This window comes from Amblyomma maculatum, chromosome 5, assembly GCF_055883805.1.
Source record: "Amblyomma maculatum isolate TAMU_Amacu chromosome 5, ASM5588380v1, whole genome shotgun sequence".
Lineage (NCBI taxonomy): Eukaryota > Metazoa > Arthropoda > Arachnida > Ixodida > Ixodidae > Amblyomma > Amblyomma maculatum.
The window spans coordinates 159,940,319-159,959,397 of record NC_139348.1 but is presented as its reverse complement, the minus strand read 5'-3'; the positions used below and the strand labels follow the sequence as shown (position 1 = coordinate 159,959,397).

Here is a 19,079-nt window from a genome sequence, read left to right as displayed (position 1 = left end):
AGGAGCTGGTCGATGTCGGCGGTCATAGTTTCGTTTTTGCGCCCGAGACGCTCTTTTCCGTGCTTCTGACATGATGCGCTGACAAGCTGCCTGTCGCGATACAGGGGTCCCGATGTTGTTTAGGTGGTAATAAGTTGCACGTTCCTGCAAGTTGAGGCTGTTGTCTCTACACAATCTTATAAGGCGTTGTTCCTGGAGAACTTTGCGCAGAAGTGTTGACAGCGTAGGCCGCCGCTCGGAGGTGCTGGTCCCAGTCTGCCTCGCCTTTTTTGTTGTTCATGCAGAAGGGAGCGAGCCGCGATTGTATGGTCTGATTCGTCCGCTCGGTAAGACCATTCGCTTGAGGGTGGTACGCCGATGCGAAGTGGTGTTCAACCCCCGCCCGGTGCAGGTAGGCACGGATTTCGCGACTTCGGAAGGTGGCAGAGCGGTCCGATATTAGTTTTCGTAGAAGCCTGTGCCGCCATTCGAACCGGTCTTGTAAAAATTCAACGACGTAGTGTGCAGCGAGGGAGCGTACAGCACCAACCTCTACAAATTTTGGCAGATAATCTACAGCCACTAATATGTACCGGTTGCCCACTGCTGATGTCGGCAGAGGTCCAATGTGGTCGATCCTTACGGTGTCAAATACAGTCTCAGGCAAAGGGATTGGCGTTAGAAGCCCGGGTTGACCGCCTGGAAGACGCTTGTACTGCTGGCAGACCTCGCAGCTGGCAACGTACGTGCGGATGTTGCTGCTCATCTTGGGCCCCCAGAAGCGTTCCTGCGCCTTTCGCAACGTGGCTCGCTGACCAATGCGCCCTCCTGTGGGGGAGTCGTAAATAGAGTGGAGCACCTGCCCGCGGAGAGCAGCAGAAAGTACGAAGAGATGCTGTTCTTCCTTGCGGTTTTTGAGCCAATGTCGGCGGTATAACGTAGCATCCCGCAGCACAAACTTGGAGTTGCTTCCAGTGTCCCCAAGGGAAGCCATGATAGCAGCCAAATCTCTGTCCTCGCTTTGGACCTTCTTTATATCCGGCTGACAAAATAAGAGACAATTTTCGCTGTGCCGAGCCCGAGAGTAGCCGTCCCCACTGGTGTGTCGCGACAAGGCATCTTTAGCATGCTCGTCCATGGGCGGGCTAGGGACGGTACGGCCCGAGCGGAGCTGTACTTCGCCGTTTTCGATTGACAGAGCCACGCCACCGGACATGAGGTAGTCTGCGCCAAAGATGAGGTCAGCAGGCAAGTCCACAAACACCGGGATGCCCACCAGGACCTTGCTGCCAGCCTCAGTCCGGATGCAGATATCGACTGCACCGACGGGAACAGCGCTTCCCCCAAGCCTTGAAGAGAAGACGAGGTCCATTGACTCATCGGGCCCGGTGCATGGCGTTGAAGCAATGCCGTTCGTTGAGCGCCGGTGTCAACCAGTGCGGTCAACTCGCCGATGCCGTTAACATGAACCGGCAGGAAGGGAAGAGGGTGGTTCTGGAATTGTATGCTTGGGCGGGCAGCACGAGGACAATCCTTGTACATGTGGCCATGCTGTCCGCACGAAAAGCAACCGCGGCGTTGCTGTGGTGCTGCAGCAGATGTCCCGGCGGCAGCAACCTTCCCGCGAGGACTGGAGGTTTCATGCAAGGAGGCCGCTCGGTAGACAAAGATTGAGAGGCTGGCAGTGTCCAGTGTGAACATAATCGATGCGTGGTTGGTATCCTGAAGCCCATCGACAATGTACTGTTTGGCTGCAGATGCGGGCCATTCGATGTTGCAGGCTTGAAGAAGGTGGACCTTATCATAAATCTAAAGTGCGACATCTTCACCTGGATCCTGGCGCCGCGCTCTCATCGTCGTGAGCTTGGCGTCGTGCGCACTGGCCAGGGGTGTAAGCGCGGCAAGAAGGGCGGAGGTCCAGGCCGTCCAAGTGGTGTAGCGGCGGCCTTCGTACTGGTGCCAGGCGCGGGCGGCATCACGGAGATGGTCCTCCGTGACGGCGAGCGTGGTGGCTGGAGACCAGGCGGAACGTCGGGCAGCAGCGTCGACCACTTGAATCCACGCTTCGGCGTCGTCAGAAAATCTACGGAACTTCGGAAGTTGTACTGGCGGTACTGGGTATCCAGGGGACAGCGAAGCGCGGCCAAGCGCTGCAGTAAAAGAAGCAGATAACTCCCGGAGGATGGAGAGGGCTTCGGGAATAAGGGCTAAGGCCGAATCCGCCGAGGAGGCATGGACGCCGTTTTCAGGTGGAATAGGGGTCCCAGGCACCGAGTGTGCCGGCCGTGTGACTGCCCAGCCGCTTCGAAGGAGGAGCGGCGGGTCGTGGAGGTCCGGGTCGGGCCCGACGTTCGTCGACTGCGCCATTGTAAAGACTGAAACTGAGACGCGCTGAGCTGAGCGTCCACTCGATTGTTGTTGTTGTTGTCCAAATAACTTGTCCACTCGATTGCCTAGCCCTTTTATTTCTACTTCCTCGTCTTCTTCCGCTCCGCTTCTCTCGTCTGTACTTCATCTTTGTTGTTTCGGCATCACAATGTATACATATAGAGCGAAGTGTAAGCTTCATTTAAAGAAACATTTCATTGGACTTGACGTTTCGACCAGAAGCTGGCCTTCATCAGGGGTTCGGATGCAAGCGATGCGGGTAGGTTCTATAGTCGAAGAGTGGAAAAAGAAACAGGTGGCGCAGAGGCGTACAATGACATTGTAGTGGTGGTGGGGTAAAAAGCAGGTGCAGGCGGAGAGTGGAAAAAGTGCAGGTGGGGAGTGCGAGAAAAAAAAAGACTGCACATGGAAGGAAGCACAGCGATAGGTATGACCACAGGCGACGAAAGCAGAAATTGTGTGACCTTCATTGTGTGTATGGTGGGGGAGGCTTGACTTGGCAGTTTGGGTGAGTTTGCGGCAGGAATTTAGGGGGTAACTGAACTTTGAAGTGGAGAAAGAATACCAGGGCTCTCATTTATACGGGCCTGCAGGGCATTAAATTTAAATATAAAGTACGATTCTAGTTGTTCCTGTTCGCGGCTGCTATGGAAGCCGCTCTGGTGCAGGAAAACTAAGTTTGTCGAATTCGTGACTTTTCTGTTGCAGGTGTTTGGACAGAGGGAGGTGAGGGAGAGATTTGGTGTGCGCGCGATGGTTGTTGAATCGAATTCGGAAAGGGTTGATCGGTCTGCCTTATGTATTGCATTTGACGCTCGCCACATTCGAGCATATATACCACGTTCCTGTGGTCAGAATTCAAATTTTCGCGGATGGAGTGTTTAAAATCAGAGTGTGTGCTCTTTGCCGTGGTCGTTGTTTGCATGTGTTTGCAAACTTGGCATCTATTCTTTCCGCACCGCATACAACTCACAAGATCTGCTTTATTGGCAGTAGAGTGTACTACATAATTTTATAAATTTTTTGGTCGTCTGTATGTAACCCGCGGAACCACAGAAACAATTTTGGAGAGGCGATCACTTTATTCGAATATGTTAAAGTGTTTTTTTAGTGTTTTGTTGATCGGAAGGTTGTTTGCGAAAGTTAAGATCAAAGTTGAGCTGTGTTCATTTTTTGCTGCCGGCCGGCCTTCCCCAAATGTTTCATTGCAATCAATTAATCCCGCTTTCTCGGATGGCATGATCAATAATAGTTGGCGGGTATTGCTGGTGTTTCAGAACCGCCCGCATGCGGTTGTAAGTTTTCTCAAAATCTTCTGAACATGAGCAGATTCGTTTGAGTCTTACTGCCTGAGAGTATGGAATCGATGTTTTGCAGTAGAGCGGGTGGCAGCTTTTAAAATGAAGGTATTGTTGTCTGTCCGTGGGTTTCCTGTAAACACTGGTGATTAGTGCCCCGTCTTCAAATTGAATTAATACGTCCATTAAGTTAATTTGAGTGGAGGAGTAGGTATGTGTGAAGGAGATGTTGGGATGTATGTTGTTAAATGAGGTAATGAATTGGATGAGTTCATGCTCGTTTTCTGTACATATGATAAATATATCGTCTAGGAAGCGTTTATAAAAAGCAGTTTTTTTTGGTACAAGCGTAGGAAGTCAGATTCAATGTGCTCCATGAATATATTCAATGTGCTCCATGAATATATTCAATGTGCTCCATGAATATATTGGCATAGTGTGGCGCAATTTTCGTTCCCATGGCTGTACAACTGGTTTGTAGGTAATACGAGTTGTTAAATTCGAAGGAACTGAGTTTTAGAACCAGATTAGCGAGTGACGCGATGGCGGTTGGGCTAGGGGAGTTTGGGGCTTTGTGTTTTTCATATGTGATGAGAGCTTGGATTTCGTCCTCGTACGGAATGTTCGTGTAAAGGTACACCACGTCAAGATCACTAAAAGGGCACCTTTGGGGGCATAAATTTAGACAACTCTTTCAGGAAGTGATTTGTGTCCCTTATGTAAGATGTATGTTTGGGAGGAATATGTTTGATGAGGGAATCGATGTAGTAAGATATTGGCTCTGTGAGCGTGCCAATGCTGGATGCGATTGGTCGACCGGGATGATTTTCTTTGTGTACTTTCGGGACATGTAGAAACGCCCTGGGGACGGATCTATTGCCTCTATAGTGCCTTACTTACTCGCGGTATTATTTCCCCTTTCTCGGTGAGTTGCTTTAGAGTTTGTGTTATAATTTCCTGGTGTTCGGCAGCTGGATCTGATGGGAGTGATTTATAAAAATTTGAGTTGTTCAGTTGACGATATCCCTCGTGAATGTAATCGTCTTTGTTTAAAATTACTATACCGCCTCCTTTATCGGCAGGTTTGATGATGATTTCTGTTCGCTGGCTATGTGATGTTCAGGCGTTATGTTCTTTTTTCGAAACGTTAGAGGGTCCGGGCTTGTATGTCTCGAAAGCGCAAAGGATGTCCCGCTGTACAGCTTTTACGTATAAGTCCAGATGTTTTTCCCTACCAGATCTAGGGGTCCACTGTTCCTGAGACCGGGGAAGTAAGGCAGGATTACTGTTAGGTTTTTAGAAAAACTATTCCTGTAGTCTTAGGGTTCGTGAAAAATTGTCTAGATCCTTAAGTAATTTGTATTCGTCATATCGTCCCATATTTGGGCAGAATTTCAATCCACGTGATAGGAGTGCTGTTTTTTCCGGGGTATGTGTCGCGTTTGAGACGTTAAGAATGTTCTGCTGAAAGTGTGGTCTGTCCGGTGTTTGGTTAGAAGGGTTTAGGTGGGTTCTTGATTCGTTTGCTTTATGATGAGACTGATTTAAAAATTTACTCGGTTGTGGTGTCGCGCCATGCTGAAGGTTTATATAAGAAGGGACGTTATCTCTTCGAAATTTTTTGCACTTCTTAGTCCAAAGTTCTGTAGTTCTCCAGCACTGGAAGACCTCAAGCTCGTTGCCCTCAGTTGTTGATAGTGTCACGTTGTGACGAACCCACCCCTTCTCCCGATTCAGTGATGCCAACGTCTCCTCGCAGTGATTTATGGTTATTTTCAGAAGTTAAGTGATGCATTGTGAAGTTCTTGGCTCCAAGCCAATTTATGGGCATTCGAAAGATTGTCCATTGACGGAATTAAATCTACAGAAAGGCCTTTCGGTACCATGTTCGACTTAAGATAAATTTTAAGGGCTTTTACATAGAGCTGGTGCCTGATTCGTTTGTCTAAAGTTTTTCTTGCTTTTAAGAAATCCTTGGAGTGCTTGACATCATCTGAGGAGGGAGCAGTAGGCAGGCGATCTCGGTCAGCCCGTCAGTCCCGCTTAATCCGCTGGGCTGAGCCACGGCGTCGCCTGAAGTCATACCTTTGTTTCGGTGTAGCGGCGCTCTCTGGACGGTCGCTTTCATTGGAAGGAGGCTGTTGGTGTCCCGTTGGGTCTCTTGGAGTGGGCGTGCTGACGTCATTTCCGATGTCCTGCATGGTGGATGAAGCTTGCTGGGATCCAAGTGTTGCAGCTGAGAGTGGATCAATCCGGGATCGGGGCCTCGTCGAAGTGGAGACCGGGCATCTACCGCCTTGCACAGCGGGCACCAGTAGTAGGGACGGGCGGCTTGATGATGGGCAGGTCTGGTTATCCGGTGTGGGATATCCTGTTGTTCTGGATGGTTTGGCGACGGCTGGAGGCGCAGTGAAATGTGGTGATCTTGGAGTTGGCAGCAGAGCTTGGCGAGGGGGTGTAGTTGTCTTCGTGAGTGTAATGTAGCCTGAACTACTTGATGGTAGGCTATGCGTAGTACGGTGGCATTTCAACCCAGATGTTCGTCCTTGGTTGATCCGATGCTCTGCTTCCTCAATGGTTGGAAAATCTGGTGTTGCGGGTGGACTAGCATCTTCATTGTTCTCAAAACAGCTGGCAGCTGTTCGGGTGCTGTGCTCCATGGTGGGTTGGTGGGACTTATCCGAGGTTGGCAGGTGGTCTCTTCATGGGGCCATGCAGTGCCGTTAAGCACTGAGGAGGAGGTTGAAGATATTCCAGGCGAGCACCGAAACACCTCTAGAGCTTAGGTGCACTCCATCAGCAGCCATAACTTTGGTAGCGGGAAAGGCCTCCAGGGAATGGTGGAGGTAGAAAAGGTTTTCGCTTTGAGAACACACTTCAATGAGTCCGTTGTTGAACTGCATGGCGCGTTGATTAAATTGATTCACCATCCGCCAATTCCCGGAACCTCGTCGGCTGTTAGGGGTCCGCGTTAGCACCAAAGTGGCATATACTGCCTCGATTTCAGGCCGTGTGGCGCGGACGAGTTTCAGCGTATCCGCGTAGCGGTTGAGGGTACTATCGATACTTGTACGGGAGAGGTCGTTGGTGCCCATATATATATATATATATATATATTGTAATAGGGCGTTTATTGACGCTCAGATGGAGAGCTGTGAGGAGAGGACCTTGCAACGGCGAGCCCAGCGTACTTCTTCTTTGTCTTCGTCGCACAACGCACTGGTGCATGTCGATGGCTGAAGTGCTGACTATCACAGTACATTTCCCCCCCGGGTAAAAAAAAAAGGAGCCATCCTGGCGACTTATGGCGCCAGGATGGCTTCAATCGGTTCACGTGAACTGTTTCACGACCACGGCGAAGCAAGTCCGCAGAGGGCGTGACGGGCTCAACTACGTAGTTGACTGCAGATGTTTGCTGGAGGACCCTATATGGCCTGTGGTAGCGAGCAAGAAATTTCTTTGAAAGGCCAGGGATTGTGGAGGGCACCCAGAGCCACACCAGAGAGTTCGGGAGATATGACGAAGCTTCGCCGGTATCACGGAGGTATTTTTGTTGCCACTGATTTTCTGTTGTGAGAGAGCGGGCACTCTTGCCGTCTTGAATTTCGAGAACTGCGAACGGAAAAAGGAGGCGGCTTCGGAAGGTGTAAAAATCGCAGTCAAAGGAGTTACCCACTCACAAGACAGTGGTACGAGGGCAGCAGAGAACGGAGGAATGTCGGTGTCATGGGCGACGAGGAGTTTTGCAGTGCGGGGAGGGGTATCACAGAAGGGGGCATCACAGAGTGGGGCGAAGGCAATTTGCGCATGAACACAGTCAATAACGGCTTGATGAGTCGATAGAAAATCGTATCCGAGGATGATATCATGCGAGCAGTTCGGCAGAACAATAAACTCGATGAGGTACAAGACGTCTTGAATGAGCACACGGGCTGTGCAAGATGCGGAGGGGTGAATGTGCTGTGATGAGGCGGTGCGGAGCGAAAAGTCGGAAATCGGAGTGGTCACTTTGCGAATTCGACGGCAGAGCGCTCCACTGATGACGGAGACGGCTGCACCGGTATCGGCGAGAGCGAGAACTGTGGCGCCTTCTACAGAAACTTTGATAACATTAGCGGGACGACACGGAGGACTTGAGGAATTCGAAACAAGCGCAGTTCTTGCCCCCGGAACTGCGACTGTTAGTTTCCCTCAACGGTGCTAGTAGAACGTCGCAGCATTGGAGAAAGCGATCGGCACCGAGGAGAATGTGGTCGACGAGTGGCATAGGTTTGGCGATCTTGTGAGACAAGTTGAGAACCGGGCGGAATCATTTGCGAGCGTGAGTCGGTATCGTACGGGTAAAGTCGAATGTCAGGCTGTGAAGGTTGGAGGTGCCGGCGACAAAGGCGTGCAACATGGCCTGGCCGACCGCAGGCATAGCAAATTGGAAGGTTGTCCGTAGTACGCCAAGGTTTCATAGGATGTGGGCGGAACCTTGAGGGTGGGGCTTGGAACGAAGGCTCAGCATGCGGCGGTGAACGGTAGGCAGGGGCCTGCACATAGGAGCCAGACGTGGGCGAAGGTGGTGGCCTAGGCGTTACTTGGGCATACGTGAGAGTTGCCGTCACATGCGGCAGCACGGGGTTGGACGGCAAAACATCAGCGACGTGTTCTTGCACGACACGGCGTATAGTAGGGGCCAAAGATGGAGCCAGTTCAGGAACGAGGCGGCCCGAGTCTTGAAAATGGGGAAGGAGTGAGATTTGACGTGCGAACTCTTCACGAATAAAATCTTTGATCTGTTGATTCAGCGGGCTCCCTTCAGAAGTTGGCGAACCACCCAGGGCTAATGCGGATACGCCTTCGTCGCACACACTGGAGCGGCGCCTAGAAGCGCGCCGCTTGCGGAGCTCGTCTTAGCTCTGGCAAAGCTTCAGGAGTTCACTAACGCTGGTGGGATCTTTCGCTACCAGCATCTGGAAGGCGTCCTCAGAAATACCCTCGAGGATGTAGCGGATTTTGTTCGCTTCCGGCATGGCCGGGTCGACTCGTTTGCAGAGATCAACGATGTCTTCTATGTAGCTGGTGAAGGTCTCATCAGCGCGCTGAACACGATCGTACAAACGTTGTTCGGCACGAAGGTTACGCACTGCCGGGCGGCCGAACACTTCCGCGAAATTCTTTTTAAATGTCGACCAAGATGACAGGTCAGCCTCATGGTTGCGAAACCAGAGGTTCGCCACGTTCGTCAGATAGAATATGACGTTACTGAGCTTGTATAAGTCATCCCACTTGTTGCAGCTGCTTACTCTTTCATACGATGACAGCCAGTCGTCGATATCTTGGTCGGCCGTGCCACTGAAGAGGCAAGGGTCACGCTGGCGCACGACGCCAGAACACATGATCGTGGGTGGAACGGCCGGCAGGGTAGAAGTGGACTCGTCTTGCATGGCGGTTGTAGAGGGTAGTGTACGGCTTCGCAGTTCCAGTTTGGATGGGATCGTACCCAGCACCTCCACCAATTGTAATAGGGCGTTTATTGACGGTCAGATGGAGAGCTGTGAGGAGAGGACTTTGCAACGGCGAGCCCAGCGTACTTCTTTGTCTTCGTCGCACAACGCACTGGTGCATGTCGATGGCTGAAGTGCTGACTATCACAGTACAATATATATATATATATATGTATATATATATTGTTACGCCCTTAGCGTCGCGACCGAGACGTTCTAGTCGGTTCAGTACGCTGGGTACACACGGCTAGCGGGGACGACACAAGTGCCACAAGACAAAGGTCGAACGGGCGCGCACCCTTCTTCTTCCTCTTCCTTCTTTCTTCCTCCGTGTTCTGTTTGAGAACAAGTCCGTAACACTTCCCCCGTCGCAGGCGACGCCCTCCGGGCGAGTTAATCGTCAGCACGAGGATGACAGGGTTTCAGACGCGCGACGTGGGCAAGCTCAGTTCGTGAAGAACGTCGGCCATTTTTGGTAAGGCGCGCAATCCGATAGGTGAGGTCACTAATTGCCTCGAGGATAACATAGGGACCGATATAATGCGCGAGCAGTTTCTGACTTAAGCCACGCTTCCTTAGTGGACGCCAAAGCCAGACCATATCTCTAGGGAGGTAGGTGACGTGGCGATGGTGGTCGTCGTAGCGGGATTTCGAGCGCTTTTGTGAGGCGAGAGTTCTCAGGCGGGCTATCCGGCGGGCTTCTTCAGCCCGGCACAGGATCTCAGCAATCTCAGGTTCGTCATCTGTGGAGAACGGGAGGATGGTGTCGAGGATGTGTCGAGGAGACCGGGCATAGAGGAGAAAGAATGGACTGTAACTTGTTGTTTCCTGTTGGGCGGTGTTGTATGCGTATGTTATAAATGGTAGCACAGTGTCCCAGTCCTTGTGGTCGGCGGCGACGTACATTGAAAGCATGTTGGTGAGTGTCCGGTTGGTTCGCTCGGTCAACCCATTTGTTTGCGGATGATACGGGTTAGCATGTCGGAAATGCGTTTGGCACAAACGAAGGAGTTCTTCGACAACATCAGCGGTGAACTGACGCCCTCGGTCGCTGATCAACACTCGGGGAGGCCCATGGCGGAGTATAACAAAGTGCAGCAGGAAGAGGGAGACTTGGTGTGCAGTAGCCGATGGAAGGGCTGCCGTCTCACAGTAACGAGTGTGGTAATCAGTGCAGATGACGATCCAGCGGTTGCAGGAATGAGACTTGGGAAAGGGTCCCAAGAGGTCTACCCCGGCTTTCTCAAAAGGGGATCTTGGAGGCGTCACTGGATGAAGAAGACCAGGAAGAGTGCTGGCGGGGCATTTGTGACTCGTAGATTGAGCACAGCTAGCCACATACTTCTCAGTGGTTTCACGCATCCGGGGCCAGTAGAAACGTTCTTGGATGCGATAGAGCGTCCGCGCAGATCCCAGGTGTTTCGAAGTGGGGTCGTCGTGCATACGCGCAAAACAGAGGAGCGTAGGCTGGCGGGCACCACCAGAAGGTAGCGGAGACCAGTGGGAGAATAGTCCTTTTTGTACAAAAGACCACTCCGTATACATTACAGACTGGAAGCTGTAGGGTCCCTTGCAGCGGTAAAGAATGGTTGGAGATTCTCATCTTTCCTCTGCTCAGTGCGGAACGTACGGGCATCGGGGAATGGAGGTAGAACCGCAGCGATGTAATGATCAAAATTGTCGGCGTCACATTCCGTTGTGGGAAGCGGTAAACGTGAGAGACAGTCCGCGTCAGCGTGCCGGCGTCCACTCTTGTACGAAACTGTATAATCAAACTCTTGTAAACGAATTGCCCACCGTGCAAGACGGCCAGATGGGTCACGGAGGTTTATCAGCCAGCACAGGGAATGATGATCAGTGACCACTGTGAAGGGCCGCCCGTATAGATAACAGCGAAACCGCTGAACGGCGAAAACTACCGCGAGGCATTCTTGCTCAGTAATTGTGTAATTGCGTTCAGGTTTGCTTAAGGAACGACTGGCGTAAGCAATAACATGTTCCTTGTCACCGTAACGCTGAATCAGCACAGCACCAATGCCAACACCGTTGGCGTCCGTGTGCAGTTCTGTTGGAGCAGAAGGGTTGAAATGCCGGAGAATCGGATGTGACGTTAGTAAAAACTTGAGCTGGCAAAAAGAAGAGTCACACTCTGATGTCCACTCGAAGGGAGCGTCTTTGTGGAGAAGGCACGGAAGCGGGTTAGCAATGTCAACAAAACGGGGAATGAAGCGGCGGAAATATGAGCACAGTCCTAGGAAACTTCGGAGTTCCTTCACGTTCTGAGGTGTTGGAAACGATGCAACGGCCGCGGTCTTTTGAGGGTCAGGTCTGACGCCTTCACGATCGACGAGGTGTCCTAGTACCAAAATCTGACGCTCACCGAAGCGACACTTCTTCGAATTAAGTACTAGACCGGCGTTTTTGAAGCAGTCAAGCACGAGAGCGAGGCGTTCGTTGTGCTCTTCGAATGTCCGGCCAAAAATGACGACATCATCGAGGTAGCACATATATATTTGCCATTTTAGTCCCCGTAGGATAGCATCCATAAATCTCTCGAAAGTTGCAGGAGCATTGCAGAGTCCGAAAGGCATTACATTAAATTCAAACAGGCCATCGGGTGTGATAAATGTCGTTTTTTCCTTGTCGTCAGGGTGCATAGGGATCTGCCAATATCCCGATCGCAGATCGACGGATGAGAAATATGATGCTGAGAACAGACAATCTATGGCGTCATCGATCCGCGGAAGGGGATACACATCCTTCTTTGTTGCAGCATTCAGACGGCGATGGTCGACGCAAAAGCGCCATGCACCATCTTTCTTCTTCACCAGAATTACAGGGGCGGCCCAGGGACTGTATGACTCTTGAATAACACCCTTTTTCAGCATATCCCGAACCTGCTCACTGATGACCTGGCGTTCTGTTGGTGACACTCTGTACGGCTTCTGTCGAATTGGGTGTGAGTAGCCTGTGTCAATGCGATGCCGGGTACGTGTCACGGGAATGCACCGTGAGCCGCTAGGCTCGGAAAAATCAAATATGGAAGAATACTTGACCAGTAAGGCCTCCAAAGCGTCACGCTGGTCCCTGGTTAGAGAGCGGCTGATCATCCGATGTAGTTGCGAGTCAGGGGCTGGAGCGGCAGCACTTTCGCCAGGTGCATCAGTAACCAAAGCCACCGATGGGGCGTCGTCTTGGCTACAGGTCGCAATCTTCATATTCACAGGCAAAACTACTGGTTGCGAAGAACAATTAATGGCCCACAGCCGTGAGCAGCCCTTGACCACCGACAGTAGGCAATGAGGAACCAGAATGTATTTCTTTGCACATTTAGAATGAAGCGGTGCCACTGTAGCGTCGAAGGTGTCGGAAGCACGGCTGGGGCACAAAACTGGGACGCACACCATAGACAAGGCTGGCACATTGGTATCCTCTGTTACACAGAACACATCCTCACGGACGTGTGGCTTCTCTAAGAGTCCAGAAGGAAGGGAACCAAGGGGAGCGACTCTAAGGGCGTAACAATATATATATATATATATATATATATATATATATATATATATATATATATATATATATATATATATATATATATATATATGGTATCCTCTGTTACACAGAACACATCCTCACGGACGTGTGGCTTCTCTAAGAGTCCAGAAGGAAGGGAACCAAGGGGAGCGACTCTAAGGGCGTAACAATATATATATATATATATATATATATATATATATATATATATATATATATATATATATATATATATATATATATATATATATATATATATATATATATATATATAGTCACAGGAGCCAGAAGAGCTAAATACGTCGGTTCACTGGGCACAGCACACAAGCCACGGCAAATGAAGACCCTTGGAGAACTCTGTCAGAACAGCGAAGTAACCAGTGAAAATTACGCGGCGTATCCCACGCACACTGAGCCGCGTCTCTACATGCCCCCTCGCTGTTGTATCGGCGCTCCGTTCCAAGGAGTCAGGGCATTGCGTAGAATGATAGCAAGGCCACGACTCATAACGCAAAAAACAGTGCCGGTATCTAGAAGGGCAGTCGTGTGGTGGTTGTCAACGACGATCGGTATCTGAGCGGAAAGGTACACACCGTCTACAGAGTAAAAGTCAGCCTTACCAGTGGTCGTTGGATTGGCGGGTATTTCCCTGCGTCGAATTGCGGCGTCGAAGGAAAACTTTGATCGTTGGGATGTCTTCGGACTGGTTGGTCGTTCGGTGTGTCGAATGGGGCGTCGGACAAAAGCTTCTCTGATGGTCGGAAGGCGGTCAGACTGCTAGTCGGAGTGGAGGGTCGGAAAGCGGACTGTTTGATCGAATCGGCGAGCGGAAGGTATTGGTCGTTATGCCTGTCTGTGGTGGCCCTGCCCCTGAGGACCATCGTCCTCAGTTTCCCCGGCGCGAGCTTGGGGATTGCCTGAAAGATGATTGACGGCTTGAGGAAGAGAACTGTCGTGGGGACGGTGACCTGGACTGACATCGCGGTAAAGACGCAGGTAGGACGTTGTCGCTTAGGTAGTGGCTGGTATCCTGAGGTCGTTCGCCTTAGCACGGCCAAGGGGAATCCGTAGAGAATACGCGCAAGCCCATCCGACAGTACGGCAGTGGCGCAACACGTGACAGGCTTCGCTGCAGTGGAAGCACAAGCGTAGGTTGTTCGGCGTGCGCTACGCGTGTGCTTTCCTAACGGGTGGTCGAGCGTCAGGCACACGAGCACACGAGTAGAAATTGCATATCGGGGTGCAAGACGAGCAGAAGGAGCGGGGATGCAGGATGCCGGTGGTGCTGGTGCAGGGGTGCGCAACACTCGCTGTAGGTCATGATGATACGGCGTAGGCGGTTGGGGGGATGGCATTGATGGCACTGCTTGGCAGAGCTCTTCTCGCCCAACATCCGGGATGCCTCCAACATGTGAGTGTTGCTCGACAGCGGCAGCTTTTGCAGCTTTTCCTACGAGATACTTCGGATAAGTTTACGAAGAGCTTCACTCTTTTTCCGGGACGTAGGCAAGTGGAAGGCTACAGCAGTGATGCTCGCAGGCCGATCAAAATGCACAAATCGCTGCTGTAGGCCATGCTTCATGCTTGTCGCTTCCTCGTGAAATCAGTCACCGTACATGGAGGGTCCCGTACAAGGCCGACAAACAACAGCTTCTCGCACCTTCCTTGCCTACGACACGGACGGATCAGCACAGTTGAAAAGACGAGTCGTTTCCTCTACAACCATAGCGACGTTCTCATTAAGCCGTTGCACTTGAGACTGTAGAGACATTTCACCCATCTCTTTTCTTGCATCATTGTCAAACGATCTGAGCAGCTGCCGCCGGCAGCTACCAGGTGGTGACGGTAGACTCGCGGTTTTTGAACCATATTTTGGCGGCGTCTTCAAAAGTACAATAAACATTCCGCATCTTCTGTTCCTCGCTCCACGCAGTAAACGAAGCAACCCGGTCGTAGCTGGTCAGCCAGTTCTCAGCGTCCTCAAATATTTCGCCATGAAACGGTGGGGGCATAGTCGGAGCGTGGAAGTTCAGTTCAATTCAGTTTAGTTTCATACGTTAAGGCCCCCTGTAGAGGTGTTAGATAAGGGGTGGTTTGTACAGAAAAATAAGTACAATGGTTGTCATGTAAATTCAGTATTTAACATGATCTGTTACTGCTTTGCAAATGTCTCAGGTGATAGCGACGCTGCTATTGGAAAGGCATTACCAATCTAATGCTGCTCGGTGTAGCAGCTGGGAACTCACGGGAAGCTGAAGGGTCTGGCTTACCTCCGTGGTCGTCATGGCTCGCGGTTGAGAGGCAAGGAACCATATTTGGGAGCTAAGCCTCGCAATCGGCGGCTCGCCTTGTATACAGGCGTCGTGTTCACGGTGCTTAGCTGGAGGTTGGAGGTACGTGGAAGCTTCACCAAAATTGTCACAAAAGCCACTAGGGGTCAGTAAGTCGATTCACTGTGTGCTAAAATGCAAGCACCGGCGAAAGACGGCATGGCTGGCGAACAGATTCGTGAACGAGCTCCCCGAGCGAAGAAGACGAGTGCGTGCCAGTCTCCCAAGCTCGACCACATGGCGGCACCTATAAGTGATTAACGTTGCGCCAATATATTTCCGACTATATTTTCTGGGAGTTGCCGCAATTAGGTTAAATGTAATGTAGTAGAGTGTGCATATAGGATGTAGCTCATTACGTAATTTCAAGATAGAATCATGGATGGATCGATCGTTCGTCTTAAATTGTTTGGGGAAGTGAAGAGCACAGTTAAAAATAATCTTTTTCTAACACTTTCAGTACCTCGGTTCCTGCTACAGACTTTGCGCTGAAAGAGATGACATCACACCCACCGTTAGAATCCCTGTTCCAAATTATTCGCTGTGCTTGCAGGTAAGATAATTTTGTATTATTTCTTAAATTTTTCAATCCATGTTCCATGTTTTCCTATTAGCTTTCACGTTTTGCGGACCCGTTTTCCCAAGCAGTCAAGGGAAGATTTCGCGTTAATAAATTGCTAAAATGCGATTTTTGGATAGAAATGAACTGCATAATGAGGATCAGAATTTATTTTCTTGTTACTGGTTTTATTGTGCACGAAAGATTGCAAAGGCGAAGAATGTCATTTTTGAGAGGAGATTACCGAATAACAGTTCGCACAAAAGTCAACACGTTGATCATGGATGCATATTTTTTTTTCAGAATATGGTAATAAGATAAAATATGAATACATACGCTGCCTCGCAGTAGCTTGCCCAGGCCAGAAGGATGCAAATATTACATGTTTCTTCCTCAAGAAGTTTAGATTCAATTTGGCTCATTGTTTGCCTGAGACAAATGTTGCTAACGATTTGTTTAATATTTCTTTTATATAAACTTTAGGAGAATGAGCAAGCTGGAGTGGTGGTGCTTTGTGTTTATGTTATAAATATTATGCCTCAAAAGACTGAATTCCAAAAGCATAAATATTGTCTTGATATATTTGCAGGTAACTGTACCTCTGTGCTCAGGAAGTACCAGCTTTACTGCAATAATCATAGGCTAAAAGCAAAATGAGAACCTAATGGCGCAGAAAATGCTAACATTACTTAGGTTTTTTGTTCAATCATATAGCTGAGAAGCTCCAAAATCGTTCTCTGTGAATTAAGATAGAAGAAATATTGTCAAAAATTGCTCTGTTACTAGATTACTGCTAAAGAACGTCTATCCTTAATTGTATATTAGCTTCGTTCAGGCTACCATATTTCGGTAAACAGTTTTCAATTTTGTACGTTTTTTATTCTCCGGCGTTGCTGTGATACACCTATCGATTAACCTTAATAGTTCTGACAATTCTGTACTATTTGTTCAGGTGGAAGCAATCAAACATTGAAGTTTTCTTATACATCTATGATGCGTTAAGAGAGTGTACGATAATTCCTATAGACAGCTTCGCTGAACTACATTTTACTATATTCGAAAAGAGACTCTTTTCATGTTTCTCTGTGGATTGCATCTTTATCAAAAGCATGTGCTGTGTTTCCTTCAAACTAAGTAAATTGGCTCTTTTGGCGTGCTACTAACCGATGATAGCAAAAATATCTAAGGCCAAAAGCAAAGAAAAATTAAGAACGCACATACCAGCGATAGTTTCTAAAATTTTATTGTGAGCCGTAAGGCCTCCGATATGCAAAAAATGGCGAGTCGTTGCGCAGGTGCGCATAAAGAGCGTATAATGATATGGGATTTCCTTTGTATTGAAATATTTTCGAACCCATTACAATTTTCGAACACATTGTAACAGGACAGCGATTTCAGTCTTTGGGTGAACAACTTAACTTTACGTTGATCATTCAGTCTGCATTGTTTTCCGGCCAGAAGTATATTTTCAAAATTCAAGACTTTTCTTTTACGGCACAAAATATTTCTGCATTGAAATACTCCACTTTCAATTTGAACACACTGAAACGACGTAAGCACTAAGGAATTTTCCACATCTGGCATTTTTCGAACAAGGTGATATTGTTTGTGCGAGCATAGCGACGCAAAACTGTGGACCTTAATAACGTCTAATATAAGCTCAGTGCTATCGTTCTTTCCAAAGGTGGGCTAAATAACGTTTACAATTCACAGTAACCCTAATGATAAAAACAAATTTTAGCGTCGCTATAATGCGTCAAGTTTAAATTTTGCGCTGAGAATCCTACTCCCTTGTTGGAGCCACTGAGAGTCTCAGTGTGGCCGGTAAACGCCGGTTTGCACGTATTCTTTCTTCCATGCTCGAGTTGAGTACCGCTATTTGTCCCTTGAGCCAACATGAACGAGTGGAAAAAGTGCGGTGCCTACACTGTTAGGCACAACAGCCCAGAGCGGCTGCGCGGGCACTGCGAATCTCTTCGATGCGGCATGAGAGTTTAACCAGCTTTGTGTGTAGCGCAAAGGAAAATGAACATTGCCCACAATACTAATAATAAAATAAATGCATATCGATTGCTACAATGTCTCATTACTACTATCTAACAAGACAGAAGTACAGAAGTGCTAAGCATAAATAATTATTTCCCACGTGTGATTTAGTTTTTCTCTGGCCGGCATTTCAGCGAACTGGACAACCTATACCGTTGGACATCAAATTTACACCTCAAAACGGATAATTAAAATTTTTTGGACAATTTCTCAATATTATGAAAATGAAGCGGCACTCCGTTATTTGAAAAATGAAATTATGACCCCCATTGCGCTTTTTTTCAGCCAGTTGGGGACAAAATCGCTTAAACTAACTTTATTATCCATTATTTTCCTTTATACGCTACCGAATAATGCGCGCGTTCTGGATTGTGAGTTTATAGCTTGCCATCATTGTAAATAGTTATCACCACTTGCATCGATGTACGTTTTTATGGACAATCAGCGTAGTGAGATCTCGACGCAGCGTCATCATTACTCTATTAGTGACAATTATGTACCGCCGTAATTCTCGAATGAAATATCATGTTCTTTCAAAACATTTCATAATAACAGATTTGGCGGCTCAAACATTTGGAAATATATATGGTGATTTTTTAACCGCGTACAGATTTATACCTAAAAATGTCGAGAAAGGTGTTTATGAGGTCTATGATGTTCGGTTGTACAGCACGTCGGACCTAATATATCCGTTAGAACTTGGTGCTTGCAAAAAAAATAAATAACAAAAACATTTTATCAACATTTTTTTTTTAAATTTAGGAAGCAATATTGCATTACAAAATTGAAGAGCGTCAACATCAGAGAAAAATCTCGGTTTTAGATTCTCTTGATCGGCAATGTGGTTAAATCTCACGAGCAGCAAAAATAAGTATTTGGAACTTGATTGTGGTGGCTTCTCGGCATTGCAGGTCCACAAAACGGCGTCTATAGCCTTTCTTATGCATCAAATGCACACACGTTTATGTATATAGTAATGTTGCAGTTAGCAATATTTAGTGATACTATTGCCCGTAATGACATCCTTTTCTGATTATGCATTACGGGAAAGTCGCCTTAATGAGCTTTGCAATATTGAGTTTTGATCTTAGTTTAATGCAACCACAGTGACGATGAAGAAAAATTAAGAATCAGACACTTTTGGTGTTGATGGCCTCAAACTTTGCATTGCATTTTTGGGGAATAGATTGGAGAGGAAAATCTTTGTTATCTTTTTGCTATTTCTCTAATTTCTCTAAGGAAACCCAGAGGCAATCGGCCAGCTCAAAACCTGCACCTCAGTAATATGAATCGGGCTTCCCTAATCTTGCAGAATTCTAGAAGCTGGTATGGATAGGTGAATACAGAGAAATTTACGACATATTTTGGAGAATGGTAGTAAATTTTGTTTCGTAATGACGCGACGCATTATATACAATGCATCCAGCAGCGCTTGATATTAACCTCGTACGAA

General features: G+C 48.4%; 1 protein-coding gene across 1 annotated transcript in view; it reads left to right on the top strand.

The window, feature by feature from the left end:
* The window catches only part of LOC146190117 (uncharacterized), a 57,950-nt gene that overhangs the window by 38,157 nt on the left and 714 nt on the right, over positions 1-19,079 (top strand). The window contains exon 8 of the mRNA XM_084605419.1: positions 15,482-15,574. Coding sequence (XP_084461545.1) covers positions 15,482-15,574 — 93 coding nt within the window. The remainder of the gene's footprint in view (positions 1-15,481; positions 15,575-19,079) is intronic.